General features: G+C 33.7%; 1 protein-coding gene across 8 annotated transcripts in view; it reads left to right on the top strand.

Annotated features, from left to right (window-relative positions):
* Window positions 1–17,989, top strand: part of LOC126763272 (IQ motif and SEC7 domain-containing protein 3) — a 176,980-nt gene that overhangs the window by 101,927 nt on the left and 57,064 nt on the right. The window contains exon 1 of one of the 8 annotated variants that reach the window (XM_050480598.1): window positions 10,256–10,382. The exons of 2 other annotated variants lie outside the window; for them this stretch is intronic. In XM_050480598.1, coding sequence (XP_050336555.1) covers window positions 10,303–10,382 — 80 coding nt within the window. In that variant the 5' untranslated portion in view covers window positions 10,256–10,302. 5 more of the 8 variants (XM_050480596.1, XM_050480593.1, XM_050480594.1 and 2 more) reach the window with 5 other exon arrangements.

Here is a 17,989-nt window from a genome sequence, read left to right as displayed (position 1 = left end):
GTATTTTGTCAGCATCACTTCGGGTCGCATTGATTTCTGCTAGATAGGCATTCAAACGATATACGCTAATAAACTAGGTAAATTGCTCAGATTAGTATCTTTAGAGGCAACCAAAATCTCTTGTCATAAATATTTAGTAAATTTTTTATTATTATTATACCGTGAACAGAGTATATAATTTTGCCTCGAAAAAACGTCGGAGACTCTATAAAATACCTATATACGATCTAACTGTTCAGCGTGACGAGCTGAGTCGATTTAGCCATGTCCGTTTGTCCCTCTGTCTGTATATACGTGAACTAGTACTTCAGTTTTTGAGATATTGATCTGAAATTTTACACCTATTTTTTCCGAAGAAGCTACTCACTTGACGGAACCGCCGATATCAAACCACTATGTATAATATAAAGCTGTCATACAACAAGGAAAACTTTTTCATTTGTCGAAATATCATTACGAAATCAGAGTTATTGCTTATTATTTGGATCGGATCATTATTGTTATCCAAGTTTAGTGCAATCGAATCTAATATTTTTTCTCGTTTTCTTTTTTTTAATTTTATCAACCAACGCACGTTTTCATTTATCTTTTGTTTTTGCGCACAATACCCGTTTTGGATTTTTTTAATACTTCTGAAGTCCACACAGATAATTTTTATATTCTCGCAACAATGTTGCTAAGGAGAGTATTATAGTTTTGTTCACATAACGGTTGTTTGTAAGTCCTAAAACTAAAAGAGTCAGATATAGGGTTATATATACCAAAGTGATCAGGGTGACGAGTAGAGTCGAAATCCGGATGTCTGTCTGTCCGTCCGTCCGTCTGTCCGTCCGTGCAAGCTGTAACTTGAGTAAAAATTGAGATATCATGATGAAACTTGGTACACGTATTCCTTGGCTACTACTATAGCTATGTCAACCAAACTCTACAGAGTCGTTTTCCTCAGGCATTTCCATATACAGTTCAAAAATGGAAGAAATCGGATAATAACCACGCCCACCTCCCATACAAAGGTTATGTTGAAAATCACTAAAAGTGCATTAACCGACTAACAAAAAACGTCAGAAACACTAAATTTTACGGAAGAAATGGCAGAAGGAAGCTGCACCTAGGCGTCGCCCACTTATGGACCAAAAACCATATCTCGGGAACTACTCGATCGATTTCAATGAAATTCGGTATATAATATTTTGTTAACACCCTGATGACATGTACGAAATATGGGTGAAATCGGTTAACAACCACGCCTTCTTCCAATATAACGCTATTTTGAATTCCATCTGATGCCTTCTCTGTATAATATATGTATACATTAGGAACCAATGATGATAGCGGAATGAAACTTTACAAAAATACGGTATTTGAAAAATATGTAAATGACGTATAATGAAATCTCGATTATCACTTTATCATGCGAGAGTATAAAATGTTCGGTGACACCCGAACTTAGCCCTTCCTTACTTGTTTTTTATCTAAATTGGTTAAATATTTCTTTTCACCGGTTGCCATTTTCACATTCTTCTGTGGCTTAGTCTGTGCGCTTTCGATTAATTTGCGTCAGATCACTAAGTTTTTGTCGAGCTCTCATATCACCGAATATGACTTGCAAATAAATTATAATTAGAAAATTTCTACATAAATACTATACTTCTTTTCTCTGACTCTATTATTTGGTCAAAGGTATTTAAAGCTTTTGTTTACATATGCTTTGGCTTTATAACTGTATATTGTCTTTTATTATACGCAAATATTAATTAATTATGTCTGACAAGATAAATATGGGGCTACGTATTTGGTGTATTTTTGGAGCTTACATACAAAATTTTCTACAGAAATAGATAAGAGACATTTTGTTTTGAGTGAAACGTCGAAAACTTGAGGAAATTGTTAATAAATTGTTTTTCTTTTTGGGTCGCAAATTGTACAGTATTTAGTGTTTGAATAGAATTTCGGCCTTGAGGCGACCGTGATTGCGTCTTAGGCCACTCCGTCGATCCAATTTGGCGCTTTTTTTTTAGCAGATCTCACCAAAAAGTTTGGGTTCGAGCTGGTCGATCACAGCTGGTTTATCAACTTAGACCATTGACTTGACATACTCTTAGAAAGTGTAATCTAATGTATGGTGCGTTCGAGCTACGTAATACTTGTAATTACAGCAGTATAGCAACTGTGTTGCATATTTGCTAATACTCTACTGATCTGCAGACAAAAATTCGGTATATGGTAGAACGTGATGCTGTTGCAAGTATTGCCAAAAAATTCACGCAGAACGTTATACTTTGACAAATTTGCAACACTGCCGTGATTTCTATCTCGAACGCACCCGTAGTCAACTTGATTGAAAATCATTTTTAATTTAATTCTGTCTCTAATAGTTCGTACCCATAAACTGATGTTTTCATAACCTACATAACCCAATGATAAAATTGTAAACGTAAGTGCTTCTCACAGAACTTGAGTTTCGAAAACAAATTTCCAACATTTTTAAACATTGTAATGATGTAAGTCTTTGCATGGTAGTTTCTTAAAGTATACTTAATAGTTAGGTTAAACATATGCATGCATGTAGCTTTGACAGCTACATATGTATTGAGATATCTTGATGAGAATGATATTGCCATTAAGCGAAAAATTAGAAAGGCTCAAATTAAGACACAAAACTGAAATTAAGCAAGGCATCAAAGTTAAAGGTACATGTTCAGTATAAAACTATTCAAAAAGTGAAAGTAAATGTTGCATATATCAGAATTTTATGTTATACACATATGATTTTTTTCACTTTGCATATATCGTCAACTAAAATGCAAAATAACGTAACAACATTTTCGGAATTTTGGGGGGGAATGAATGAAACACGATATAAAATGGAACATAACTTGAAATAAAATTTAAATATTGATTAAAACTGGTTTATATCTGATAGCAGAACATTAAAATGTTGGACTATGTACTTTTATGCATGCAATTCGAAATCATAATCAATAAAATACTCAACTTCGAATTTTTTGATCATACGTTATTTGGCATTTTAAGTGACGATATGTATATAAATGAAAGAAAAAAAATAATACTTTCAATGGTAGCATATAATATTTCACATCCAAAAATAATGGAAATCGGACTATACATTTTCAAGGTCCTTCATACCGAATATGTGGACTATAGTGCCTATGGCTGACTGTTTCCCGCAAATGTAGGATACCCTATAATATATTAATGAAATTTAAATATCATATTTTCCTGATGATAAGATACCCGGTGTCTAGAATGCTTGAAATTGGGTCCAAACTTCCCATATATGTATGTCTATCTGTTTGACTTTATACCATTGTATATCGTACAACCTGTGAGATGTCTTAATTAAATTCAGAAAGCTTATTTTCCTGGTAATATTTTGCCATGATATCAAATTTCAAAAAATATAAAATCTGGTCAATGGTGGTAGTAGTTCCCAAATATGATTAAAATCCATTTATAATTTCATCGAACAACGAAAATTAAATAATTTTGCAGTAAGTTTTGTCAATACCTTAAAGTATTGCCCGGATTTGATCTCTTCAAATTTCAAGAATATGAAATGTTCGATTGCACCTACAATAGCCCTTCCCTACTTGTTATTTGTATTTTTTTATTTTCGCGACAAAAATGGCTCAAATAATTTTTATTATACTCTCGCAACAATGTTGCTAACGAGAGTATTATAGTTTTGTTCACATAACGGTTGTTTGTAAGTCCTAAAACTAAAAGAGTCAGATATAGGGTTATATATACCAAAGTGATCAGGGCGACGAGTAGAGTCGAAATCCGGATGTCTGTCCGTCCGTCCGTCTGTCCGTCCGTCCGTGCAAGCTGTAACTTGAGTAAAAATTGAGATATCATGATGAAACTTGGTACACGTATTCCTTGGCTCCATAAGAAGGTTAAGTTCGAAGATGGGCCAAATCGACCCACTGCCACGCCCACAAAATGGCGGAAACCGAAAACCTATAAAGTGTCATAACTAAGCCATAAATAAAGATATTAAAGTGAAATTTGGCACAAAGGATCGCATTAGGGAGGGGCATATTTGGACGTAATTTTTTGGAAAAGTGGGCGTGGCCCCGCCCCCTACTAAGTTTTTTGTACATATCTCGGAAACTACTATAGCTATGTCAACCAAAGTCTACAAAGTCGTTTTCTTCAGGCATTTCCATATACAGTTCAAAAATGGAAGAAATCGGATAATAACCACGCCCACCTCCCATACAAAGGTTATGTTGAAAATCACTAAAAGTGCGTTAACCGACTCATAAAAAACGTCAGAAACACTAAATTTTACGGAAGAAGTGGCAGAAGGAAGCTGCATCCAGGCTTTTTTTAAAAATTGAAAATGGGCGTGGCGCCGCCCACTTATGGACCAAGAACCATATCTCAGGAACTACTAGACCGATTTCAATGAAATTCGGTATATAATGTTTTCTTAACACCCTGATGACATGTACGAAATATGGGTGAAATCGGTTCACAACCACGCCTTCTTCTAATATAAAGCTATTTTGAATTCCATCTGATGCCTTCTCTGTATAATACGAGTATAAACATTAGGAACCAATAATGATAGCGGAATAAAACTTTACAAAAATACGGTATTTGAAAAATATTTAAATGACGAATAATGAAATCTCGATTATCACTTTACCATGCGAGAGTATAAAATGTTCGGTGACACCCGAACTTAGCCCTTCCTTACTTGTTTATTTTATAATAAACGAAAACGCCGAACGTGCTGTTCTTGCTTAATAATCAAAAAACAAATAAACCAAAAAATCAAAAAACAGCAAAACATATTTATTGAGTTATCTGTCGCTCCCATCCGCCACCCACTTGTTTGAGCTGAGAGAGATTCAAACACATGTGGAAATATTTTTCGGAACACTCAAACAATTAGCTCAAATGGATTCTAACGAAATAATAAACGTTGTGGGAGAAAATAATAAGCCATGTTTCCATGGCAAATTATAATAAAGTAAAACTATAACTACGAAAAGAAATTAAATAAAGCGAATGCTTGTAGAACATGTACAACAACACTAACATATACAAATATACAACAATTTTTATTGGTATTCCTACAACAACAATGTACTGATATCAAAATATATACATACGTTATATATTTATATAATTTTTCTTTATGCGCTCCAATTTCGTGACAGCGTGTATTTTTCATTTCCTGCAAACATACTATTTACGACCATATTTTTTTAACTTCTTTAATTTTTTGTTACTCTTCCTAAGCATGTTGTCAGGGTGACGCCACTGAATTCATGTTAGCGTTGCTTTTATTGCAACTACTACTATTTTCTAGTTCTTCTTACTCAAGCTTTTTAGTTGTTGTTGTTTTCTAAAAAAATAGAAAAAGAGGTGTATGCTTACATAGTATTATTTAAAACTATAGTATTACATATTTACATTGTAAATACTTAAATAGATATGTATATACATATATATACATATACATATATAGTATATATACAAAATATATACATAGTAATTATGATTCGTCACATTTGTGCTCTTATAGTACACTTCCTCCATTTATGTGTGTGCCCAAGTGCCCAAGTAAAACTGACAAAATCACAAATAGATCAACGTCATGCAGTCACTTAGCTAGACTAATAATAAAAAAAAGTTGACTTCAAGAGCTCCGAAGAAGGCATAGTTTTAGTATTTGCAACAAATAGTGTGTATAGATATAAAATGTACTGGTCATATACCCTAAAACTTTAAATATTAAAATTTACAGTCAAGAAGAAGATACTTCCTCAAGATCAAAAACTTCAATTATCAACTTCAAAATTAAGAAACTTCAATAAGGTCAATAACTTTGTTAAAAAATTAACACGTTTTAGTCAGAGATTAGAAGAATTAATTTCAATAGGTACCTCAAATTTTCTAATTCATTGAATTTTTAACCAGTTGGAACCACCTGCATAATAAACTCGAAGAATCGAAAACTTTCAACTCTTGATACAGGTCTGAAAACCTCTTCATTTAACAGAAATTATTTGAAATAACGTGATTTCAACACCCCTATCCTCTTAAGTAACTATCGTATTTTCAGAAAAAGATAATAAGTACTTTGAATCCGATCAGTACGTACTACATAGAAACCACGTATATAATCCACCACGGATAAAGTTCTCTTTCGCCTTTTTGGTAATAGCGGGAAGTTCCATAGAAAGTTATAACAAATTATTTAAACTTCTTTTCCATATCTTAATTAACTATACAGCCTTCAAAACAGTTTAAAACGAGATCAGAGCACTTATTTCTTCATGTTAGCATTGTTTATATAGCAATATCGGCATATCTGAAATATTTAACTTCTTAATTACTGATAAACCATTCATTGGTGAACTACATTTTTTATCTGAATCGGTGTTGTAAAGTATTTTTATTGCCAACTTTCAACTGATTTGATCCTAGTTCCGAAAATTTAAAGACAGCTAAAGCTTTTTACCTTACCACTCGCAATCGAGTTTTTCGAGTCCAATAAATCCCATCAGTTGCTCTGACTTCTTTGTCTATCTTTCGTATCTTATAGATATCGGTTAACGATCGTATTTTTAACTCAGAGCAAACGGAAGCTTTTTGTCTTGAAGTCAAATAAGTGCAGATGTGGTCTAATCGGAGTCGACAAACTAATGCTAAAAATCAAACTGGACGAGAGTAGTAGAATTGTTAATAAGAAAACGAGGTAGAATTTTCTAGGAATTACCACATTGGCGAGATTAAAACATGAAAACTTTTAATCTTATAAATTCAGCTAAACAGATAAGATTCCGGGGTCTTAGTAAAAAAAGCCTAAGCAGATTCTTGATGGATTAAACACTTTACCTTTGTCATACTCAATATTTTTTCATTCATACCTATCACGCTATAAACATATCACGCATAAACAAAATTCTAAATTTAAGATCATTGGAAAACTTTTCGTATCTTTTTAAAGTAAGATACCTAAATACTTAGTCAACATTCACTTTTTATAATTATGAACAAAAATAATATTTTTGCTTTTAGTTGAAATTTCTATTGTTACCCGTCCGCTTATTGTCTGTCCGTCACTCATCCATTCGTTAAACTTACACGCCATGCCACGCTTCCCGCTACTTCCTCAACTTAATCTACAGCGTCCACATATCCACGTTCTTCCATACATATCAACATTCGGTAGACCCGCATGCGTCCCACTATATTTTCACGTTATGACCCGTGACTTCTCCCATTTACACATATTTACTCGTATTTTACGATGCGAACAATCGTTCCGTTCGTTCGTGCGGTGTGACTCATTTGAGCGTAACGTAAGCGAAGTCGAGCTCGAAACGCGCTCGACGCTGTCGCTTACGCTGCATATATAGGGTTAGGCACATACTAGCTGTTTATTCCCATATGACTACTTGGAGAGCAAGTCCAATACAACTATACTTTTAAACAAATAAAACTCTCACCCGCTTTTGTTTGGTTCCGTTGGCTGCCTCACTTTGTGGAGAGGTGGGCTGAGCTGAGCTGAGCTGGACTAACTAAGTAATCGCTGCCTGGTGCGCTATTGAGCTGACTTGTTTTGTCGCCGTGAGTAAAGTTAGTTTTTCATTAAACGAGTGTATATTGTGGTATTTTCTGTATGCCGGGAGTCATACGTGATATGAGCTTATTGCAGTGCTCTGCAAATATATATAAACATACATACATATATGTACTTGTAAATACAATAAAACTGCAGCTGCTGTGGCTAGCTGGCAAACAATAAAAATCGTCAAACAATCAGCAGTTGAGTATATAGTATATTTCTTTTGTTTTCTTTGTGCAAGTTTTAAGCGAACCTCCCGAAAACACATCAATATTGCTACTAGCATATCGTACATATGGACTTACTTACATATGCACCTACATATACACCTATGTACATATGTAAATATGTAGGTTGTCTGATGGTTTTACTTGATACTTTTTCGTACTCATATGAGCTTTTGGTATTTTACAGTATTTGTTTTCGCAATTGTTTTAACAAGTTCAGGCAGCTGTACCCAACGTTTCTCAAGTGAAAAGACAGGCATCATCAGTGTTTTTGTTTCAAAATATTACTTTTTCATAAAACTTGTTACCTGAATTAAAGAATTCCATAGTTGCTGAACTCTTTGATTAATTAAATTATTTAACTAATAAGTAAGTACCTCTTCTAATTTATGCTATAGTAGTCCAGTCATTATAGTAAGTTCATCTCGGAATTCGATATACCCATTTATATGTCTGTAAATACTTGTATACCCTACCATATGTAGGTTTTGAGACAAGTTCGGTACAAGTATTTACAGACATTTAAATAGTGATTACAACTGGCAACTTACAACTAATTTAAGCTTAAATGACTGGACTAATAGTTATAAGTGACATTTTGAACACATGGAAAGCCTAATTTCCACACAACACAAGCTTTCTTTAACCTTTTTCGATTCTGAAGTTATACCAATGTTTCCATTTATATTTCGTAATTTGGCAACCCTAGTGTTACAATCTGGCAACTTATAACGTCATCGTAAAGTTTGACTTTTATGTTATACATACGTTTTGATTTTTTATTGATGTGCAAATTTATATTGCAAGATCGTTATGTGGCCTATCATGGATATTGAAACAACTACAGGCATTAGTGGGAACAGAATATATTGAATATTGCATGTACATGTGATTGTAAGAAAAAGTAGTTCACTCAAAACATCGATTTGATGAGTCGTCTACCGTACGGAGCTGAATTGGCACCAAATGATTTCTTTTTATTCCCATACGTAAAGAATAAACTAAGAGGTCAACTTTAACGTGCCCTGAAGAGGTGGTGGCGGCGCTCATAACGCATACCTCAATCAGAGTGGCAAAAGTGCTTTGACAATTGGTTAAAACACCTATCAAACGGGATCAATCCCAAAATTTCAAAAAATACCTTTAAAATGTTCCTAATGTTTTAAACATTTGTTTAATTATCTAAGCAAATCCCGAAAAATCGGTGCAATCTTGAAATCTCGGAATTGAATGGAAACAGTCAAACCAACGTATTCAACAAAGGCAGTCGGATAATAATTGAATTACATATGTAGCAGATACTAATATTTATATACAGACATACATATGTATATCTAAGTATCTTCTAGTAAATTTGTCGCTTAGAACTTCACACCCATATTTACAATTTCCTGCATGACTCTGCGTCATTATCATACAATTAACACCGAAAACGTTCTAAATTTTCAACGAAAAAGAAAATAATTAATTACCTTGCCGGTGGTAGCCCACCAAAATCTAGTAAATAAACAACTAAATTAAGCAATTTCTGAAGTAACTTAACAACAACAAATAGAAAGATAAACAAGGCAATCTGAAAAAATACAGAGCCAGTCAGCCAACAGCTGATGGAGAGCGCCACCGCATTGCGCTCGCATACAAGATGAAAATAAACAGAGCCGCCAAGGCGACGCGATATGGCGGGGCGTGTCATGCTAATGCGATTATTAAAATCGGTATATAAATATCTAACTATTTATTATTTTATTATTTGTAATACCAAAATTATTTATTAACAACTGCGGGATTTGGGACGCCAAGTCGCGCTTGAATTATAAACGCCAGCGCTATTGTGTTATGTGCGCGGAAGCGCAAAAGATACACTGCCTAAGCGGAGATGATCTACAACAACAACAGTACAATAGCTCATCCAAACATTACTTATGCTTGCATTTTTTACAACGTCTGACCACTGAGCGCGTGTCCTTCTGTGTCGCTGTGTTGGCAGTGGCGGTTTCGCTTGCCGTGCGTTTGTGGTGCTGAGCCAATTTTCTTTATTTTTTTGTTGCGCGCTGTTTGCTAGTTGTTGATTGATTGTTGTTTGTTGAATGCGTCGCTGGTTGACTACCAACCAAGCTAGCGAATTGACGCGCGTTCGTTTGTTTGACTGCTGCTGGTTTGTTGGCGCTCGCTTCGCTTTGCATTGCTTAACGCTGCCACACTCTACACTCCATACCCACTCCGCTATAATATGCTTACAAATAAGTATTGAATTTATACGCTCAGAGCGTGTTGTTCATAATAAGCGTACTGACTGTGGCATTTGAGAGCGGACGTATGAGTGTGTAAGTGCGAGCTTGCGCGCGCGGCCTGGTATGTTGTATGCTGCGCTCGGGCGTACTTTTGGTGGGTAGTCACAAAGTCACAGCAAGTGGGTTAACTTAGTCTATTCATGTATCGTGTGCGGCGCGCTCACTCATTTGAATGGCGCAACAAAATTCGATGTATGCGCGTATGTGTATACCATCACTCGCTCGTCATGTCGCAGTGGTCAGTGTTTGTTGGTTAGTTTCAATATTTCGCTCGAAGTTATCTTTATGAGCGCTTCACGGGGTGTTTTGAAAATCTAAAACGTAACACCAAAAAATTTTGAAGTTTTTATATTTTTGCTAGCAAACGCTTTGTGTTGTGAAATGCGCGGCAGAAATATGGTTTCCAAGTAATAAAAATTTATATTTTTAATAAAAAAGTGTTAAAAAAGTGAATAACTGTTTGAAGTTCGAAATTCATTTTTTCTCATCGCGTACGAAGGCAATATTCGCCATTTGCTTAACCTGAACCCGCGCGCGTGTGTGTGTGCATGTGAATTTGAGTTTGCAATACAACAATACGGTTGTGTGAAATAAAGCTTTTAATTGAGCCACTCTAGAAGCGAGCAAGGCCGGGGTGAAGGATGTGTCGTCGAAGTCAAGCACAGAGTAACAATTGCTTAAAATATATTCAAACACATACTTATGTACATACATATACATATATATATGCGCATATATGTACGTGAGAGCATATGCATCTAAATTGTGCAATTTACAAGTGAATTGTAATAAAACGTTCAAAAAGTTGTAACGCGCTGTGTCTCAAAGTGCAAACTAAAGTTTATGGCGAGTACTTATAAGTAAATATTTATATACATAGCTATATATGTATAGCTCTTATATAAATACAAATATATAAAAGTTAATGTATATTGAAATACATATGACTTTGGTACGCCCAACGCTATTGTGTGCCGTTCTGTTGCCTGTGCGTCAATAGTGCTTTTACGGCGCGCCTGATTGTATCATCACGATTACAACAACAAGTAAAACTAGCAGCATTAATGACCGCACGCATGACAGATGTGTGACCAAAAGCAAATATCATAATTTTGCAACCGAAATTGACACTTAAATTAATTAATACGTACCAATGTATTTGTCGTGTGCAATTTCGGAAGTCAAGTACACACACGCCAAAAAACTATATTGATATGCTTATATATAATATAATGTAGCTGCAATTATTCCTGCCATATACATATCTATGTATACATTTACATATATGAACATATGGATACTATAGTTCAAATCTCTTATTTGCATATCATTATAGCAAAATGCGTTTAAGTGTTTTATGCATTTATGAACCAATTAATGCAAGTGTGTATAATTGTGTGTGCTTGCACTTGTGCTTATGCGTGTTTTTCACTTTCCAGGGCCAGTGAAGTAGGAAGCGACTGTCATTTGTTTTTATGCACATACATACATATATGTGCATATATATATATATACATATATGTATGTGCATGTGTGTATATATAGATAAATGCATATTCATATGCATACATACATATGTAATAAAAGTAAAAAAATATAAAACAAATGTGCACAGTTGTTGTGTACACTGAGGAATAAGCTATACATTTTTTTTAACATTTTAAAATAAACTACAATATATGTAAATCTTTATTAACCAAACATCATTAGTCAAAAATCAACTTTAGAGCCTGGGGTCCACATATTCGGTACCTAATAGCATTGACAGACGGCAGCGTTAAACCAGATTAATTGCATTTTTCGGGATTAATTCAGGAGTTACCACAGCTAACTCCGTTGCTGAATCCAAAAATAACTCTCAAAATTTTGGGGAGTTTGTGAGATTTTCGTTGGCAACATTGTTAAAAATGGCCAATTTTCATCTATTGTGAATGAAATACAAGCAACCCTGACAGCTGTTTATCAAATTCTCAATATAATATCAATAAAACTTCTATGTTATGATGCAGTTTTAAAAATAATGTGTTGATATGCTTTTGTAATAAAAAATGGTTTGGTAAAAATTGGTCGGCTAACAACCGTAATGTTTATCTTCTATCAATTTTCATTGAAAATATTATAAAAAGGACAATGAGCTGTTTATGAGAGTTTCAAACTCGCATAGCTGCCGTCTGTCACCTACAAATTTGGATCTGATTAAGTGCGCAGTTAATACGGATTAACGCTGCCGTCTGTCAAGGCTATAAGGGCTTCAACAGTTTTGATTTGTGTAGTGGAAAGTGAAAGAATCAAATGAAATCTGAAATTCTGCTATACGCAAAGTAGGCGTGGTTATAGTCCGATTTCGCCATTTTCGTATTGTGACGTGAAAAAATTAGAAGAACACCATTGACTAAATAAATGCGTCGACGTCTAGGGACTGCAATTATTGTCAAACGTAGGCCAAAAACTGCTAAAACTATTGTAATTACTTTTGATTTATACGTATACATACATAAATAATCATTAGTGTACGTAAACGTTTTTGATATGAATTAGGCGCATTTTAAGCTTTAGCATTAATTTTTTAACCGTTAGCTGAATAAAACCCATACTCTGTAGCAACGTGTTGCCAGAGTAGAAAAATACAAAAAGTAAATAAAATTTGTTATGGAATTTAAAATAAAAAAGTAACATCAAATAAAATATATATGTATATACATACATACATATATAATATAAGATTAAAAAAAAAATAGAAAAACCAATTAAAGGAGAGCTAATTTCGGGTGTAACCGAACATTTTGTACCCCCGCAACTTGCAAAGATCAAAGCCGTGGGAAATTGTTTTCAAATTTTAGTAATATAACAGTTCACTTGTTTTTACGTGGTGGGTCCCAACCCTGCGGAGGGGATGTTTCGCCTTCTCACTTCTTAGCTCGCCATCAAACGGATGTTCTTAGGCTACCCAGAGGATACTTAGTCAAAGACAGAAAAGAAGAAATCGTGAGCTGCTTGAGCCATATAAAAGAATCGTTTCTCGCCACTCTCAAGTGAATGGCGATCAGAAACTTTCCTCACTTGCGTGAACTTCTACACATGACTCCATCCTCCTACATCGCCAGGAGAAGGCGAACTCGATTCCCCAATCGATGATGATTGAGCAGATTTCCATTGCCCGACCATGAAGAAGTTCAAATAGCAATTACCCGTCTGAAGAACAACAAAGTGGCGAGGGCCGATGGATTGCCGGCCGAGCTATTCAAACACGGCGGCGAAGAACTGATAAGTAGCATGCATCAGCTTCTTTGTAAAATATGGTCGGACGAAAGCATGCCCAACGATGGGAATTTAAAGGGAGACCCCACAATCTGCGCCAACTACCGTGGGCTAAGCCTCCTCTACATCTCGTATAAGGTTCTATCAAGCGTATTGTGTGAAAGATTGAAGCACTCCGTCAACAAACTGATTGGATCTTATCAGTGTGGCTTTCGACCTGGAAAATCAACAACCGACCAGATATTCACCATGCGCCAAATTTGGAAAAGACCCGTCAAAAGAGAATCGACACACACCACCTCTTCGTCAATTTCAAAACTGCTTTCGATAGCACGAAAAGGAACTACCTTTACGCTGCAATGTCTGAATTTGGTATCCCCGCAAAACTAATGCGGCTGTGTAAACTGACGTTGAGCAACACCAAAAGCTCCGTCAAGATCGGGAAGGACCTCTCCGAACCGTTCGATACCAAACGAGGTTTCAGACAAGGCGACTCCCTATCGTGCGACTTCTTCAACCTGCTGCTGGAGAAAATAATTCGAGCTGCAGAACTTAATCGAGCAGGTACAATCTTTTATAAGAGTGTACAGAATTGATGATATTGATATCATCGGCCTCAACACCCGCGCCGTTAGTTCTGCTTTCTCCAGACCTGACAAGGAAGCAAAGCAAATGGGTCTGGCAGTGAACGAGAGAAGACGAAATATCTCCTGTCATCAAACAAACAGTCATCGCACTCGCGACTTAGCTCTCACGTCACTGTTGACAGAGTCCGTTGTGATTTACGTGCTTTCTATTTCTAGAAGTACGTAGATCAATACAATGCCACCCATCTATCAATCTCCCTCCTGGGCGGCAGGGAACATGTGTAACATCTTTTTCAAGATATCTCAAATTTTACTTAAGTTATTGCTTGAACTGACAGACAGACAAACACTCGAAATTGAACTCGTCTCGTCTTGTTATCATGACCATTTAATTATGTACACATGAAAATATAACTCCATATCTATCTAGATTAGTTTCAGGTGATACAAACAACTGTTAAGTGAACAAAATTAACGATGTAACAACAATTTGTAAGAGTATAAAAATTAAATTGGAAAAAGTTACATATACTTATCCATCACTGAGGGATATTGTCAAAAATTCAATTAAAAACAAAAATAAACAAGTAAGGAAGGGTTAAGTTCAGATGCAGCGGAACATTTTATACTCTTGCAGCTTGCAAGAATCAAAGCCAGGGAAATACTTTAAGGTGTAAAACCATTCATATACAGTAAAGTCAGCCGGATATTCAAAAACCCTGATATTAGTTATATGGGGGCTAGGCCAAGTTTTCGCTCAAATGTATTTAATTTTGCAAAAAGATATACTGTTGTAAATAAAACAAGCTCTATTATTTTCATTGTGATAACTCACATAATTTTCAACCATTTTTGGCCACAAGATGGCACACACTAAAGGCAATATTTGTGCAAAGTTTTAGCCCGGGTCCTGAGATATAGGATTTCACCAAAAAATCGGCGGTGGCACGCCTATTGTCCAATTTTCACACCGGCTTCGATAGAGCTCTTTTGTACCATCTCGATGGTAAAATTTAATGTCTATGGCGTAAATAAAAAGATCAATCTAAAACAAATACATATAAATAAATTTAAGAAACGTATAGAAAATATTAAAGTTAAACAAAAAATAAAAAAGTAAATAACATAAAAATGTCAAAAAGAAATAAATGAAAATAATTTGATATGATGTATATATGTATATGTATATATATCATTGAGAGATTGTGAGAAAAGTTCAAAATAAAGTTAAATAAAATATTTTATATGATAATACTTGTGTATGACTGAAAGAAATGCTAAATAAATAAAGAAAATTAAAAACTGCAAAAGAAAAAAATAAATTTAAATTATACAAAACCGAAAGCGAGTAGAAAGATTAAAAAAAATGTGAATCGAAGAAAATTAATATAAAAAATAAAAGTAATAAACGAACAGATAAATGAAAACAAATTAAAAAGCTTAAAGGAAAAACAATACTCAAAAGTATTAAATCGATATAATCAAAAAATAAAACAAACTGATTTTAAATAAAAGTATTACAAATGACTCCATTATAAAAAAAAACTGGCGGCGAGCTGAAAGAAAACATGAATAGGAAGAAATTAATAAAACGTAGTAAATACCAGTAAAATTCAATAAAAAATAAAAAATCATGGAAGAAATATTATATAAAAGCAATAAAGATAAGTACGAAAATTAAACGTAGAGCAAATTAAAAATTAAAAGAATAATGTAAAAAGTTTTCAAATATGAATCAGTAGATAAAAATAATATATTTTATCAAATGTTAAAGTTAGCATGTCTAATGATAAAAATAAAATAAAAGAAATAAAAAATAAAAATTTTTAAATAATCTAAAATATAATAATAACATAATAAATATTAAATATACCATTTATAATTATAATTTTTTTTTATAATAATTAAATTTATTTTTACTTTAAATTGATTTGAAATAAATATTCTTTGATTACTGAAAAATATTGGTGGTGAACTGTGAAACCTCCATAAGTGGTGAAAATACTGGGCAAAATTTACACTACGTTCATAAATATTTTTTTGCAAAAGAAATTTTTCATGTAACCATTTTTTCAAGATCTCATATTTATTACTTTATCTGATTGCTCGAAAACATTTTCTGATACATGTACATACATGCATACTTTTTTATTTAATATTCAATTTTATTTATTTAAAATCTAACAGATGATTAAAATAATAATCAGTAAATGTCTCGAAAAAATAATGATGTTGAAATACAATGACAAGAATTTTACATTAATGAAAGTGAGATCAATTGAATCGAAAGGAGAGGTCTAGTGGGTTATATATTTTTACTCTTCTACGCTGTTGACTATTTACCAGTAGTAAATAGCAAGTACGTTATCACGAATCTCTAAACGTAAGAGATAACTACATAATTTTTATACATATATGCGTTGAACTTATTTTTGGAAAGCTTGAATGAATTTTGATTCAGCTGAGGGAGGTCCTTAACCTTAGGAAATATTACTTGTATTTATTGTTATTTTGACTCAATCTATAATTCACCGTATATGGTGTTTAGCATCGTTTTCTTAGAAACAAGTGGCGTTTATTTTTCCGAATTCATCTCTATTGACCGATTTGAGATGTTAAAGTTGTACATACATACATATATTCATAAAAAAAGTTTTTTTATATTTAAATTTCTTCTCAAGCACTCAACGATATCTTATTGATCCTTTTAATTATAATTTATTTCTTAAATCATTGCTGTAACGGTGTATCCATATCCAATACGCCATGTTGTTTTTTCTTCTTCCATTTTTGGGGTATAAACGCAATTACACATCAGCTGTTTGCTGTGCTGTCATAAGCATTTAAATATTAACGCTGATTATCACAGTTATGTACATATATATATATGTACTTATATAGTATATATAAGTTATATATACAAATAATTGTATATATATGTACATACATATATACGAATGTGTGTGTTTGCGTGCGCATTCGCAAACCTCTTTCGCCATTGAATTTAGTGTGCTGAACACATAAAGCGCGACAGACTGCAAGCGACCTCTCTCACTTATAAAAATACATACATTCTTATGGACGCAGTTATTTAGACAGCTGCACAACTCAGAGAGAGGATGCCACTAATATGTAAAATTTAAAATTATTCAAAGCTCTAACAAACCTGACGTTATTTTACAAAGAAAAGCATAAAATAGCTCTGTTATATAATTTGTAATAACAATTGATAATTTAAAACAAAAATATTTACCTATTTACTTATTTTTTGCGTAAAAAATTTCAATTTGAACAAAATATTAAAATTTCATTGAAGTGAAAGGTATTAGTATGGCAACAACGAAATTGTATACAAACAAAATGGACAACTGTGTTGTTTTGTGTACATGCCGGCCATTGTTATGTCGCTGCCTTCGTACAAATGTTCATGTAGTAGGACTCACGACGCCATTTACAGTTCACTGTCGTGCTGCCATGTCGTTTCGCTTTTTATGTGTTCAGAGCGTCACTGTCGTGCTGCCATGTCGTGTCGTTCTCTATGTGTTCAGAGCGTCAACCTTAATGTTTTTAATATACATACATACGTACATACTTAGGTGCATGTGTGTACGAATGAAAAAACGACTGTATATTAATATATGTTTGCACTTGTGATGAAAAAATAAAAAACCAAAGAGTTAATTTAATTGAACATTTTTTTGAATTTAGAATACCGAAAATACATAAAAATATTTGGGAAAAAGTTAACTAACCTAACTGGAAAGTAACTGCTATAAAAAATATAAAAATAAATAATAATAAAAACAATAAGCAATCACATCTCTAAGGAAATATTCGAAAATCATAAATCACTCGTGCGCGATTTTTTCTGCAGCTGTGTGAAGCGAGTATGTATTATGTATTTGATATATACATTAGGGTGTGTCATTCTGAGGCAACCTTTTTTTTCAACTGAAAAACAGGCTAAAAACTTTCAAAAATGTGAAAAAGAAAGTCACTCAAAAGATGAGCTCT

The sequence above is a fragment of the Bactrocera neohumeralis genome, chromosome 6, assembly GCF_024586455.1.
Source record: "Bactrocera neohumeralis isolate Rockhampton chromosome 6, APGP_CSIRO_Bneo_wtdbg2-racon-allhic-juicebox.fasta_v2, whole genome shotgun sequence".
In the NCBI taxonomy this organism is placed as follows: Eukaryota; Metazoa; Arthropoda; class Insecta; order Diptera; family Tephritidae; genus Bactrocera; species Bactrocera neohumeralis.
The sequence above is the reverse complement of the archived record's forward strand: the minus strand, read 5'-3'. Positions and strand labels throughout refer to the sequence as shown.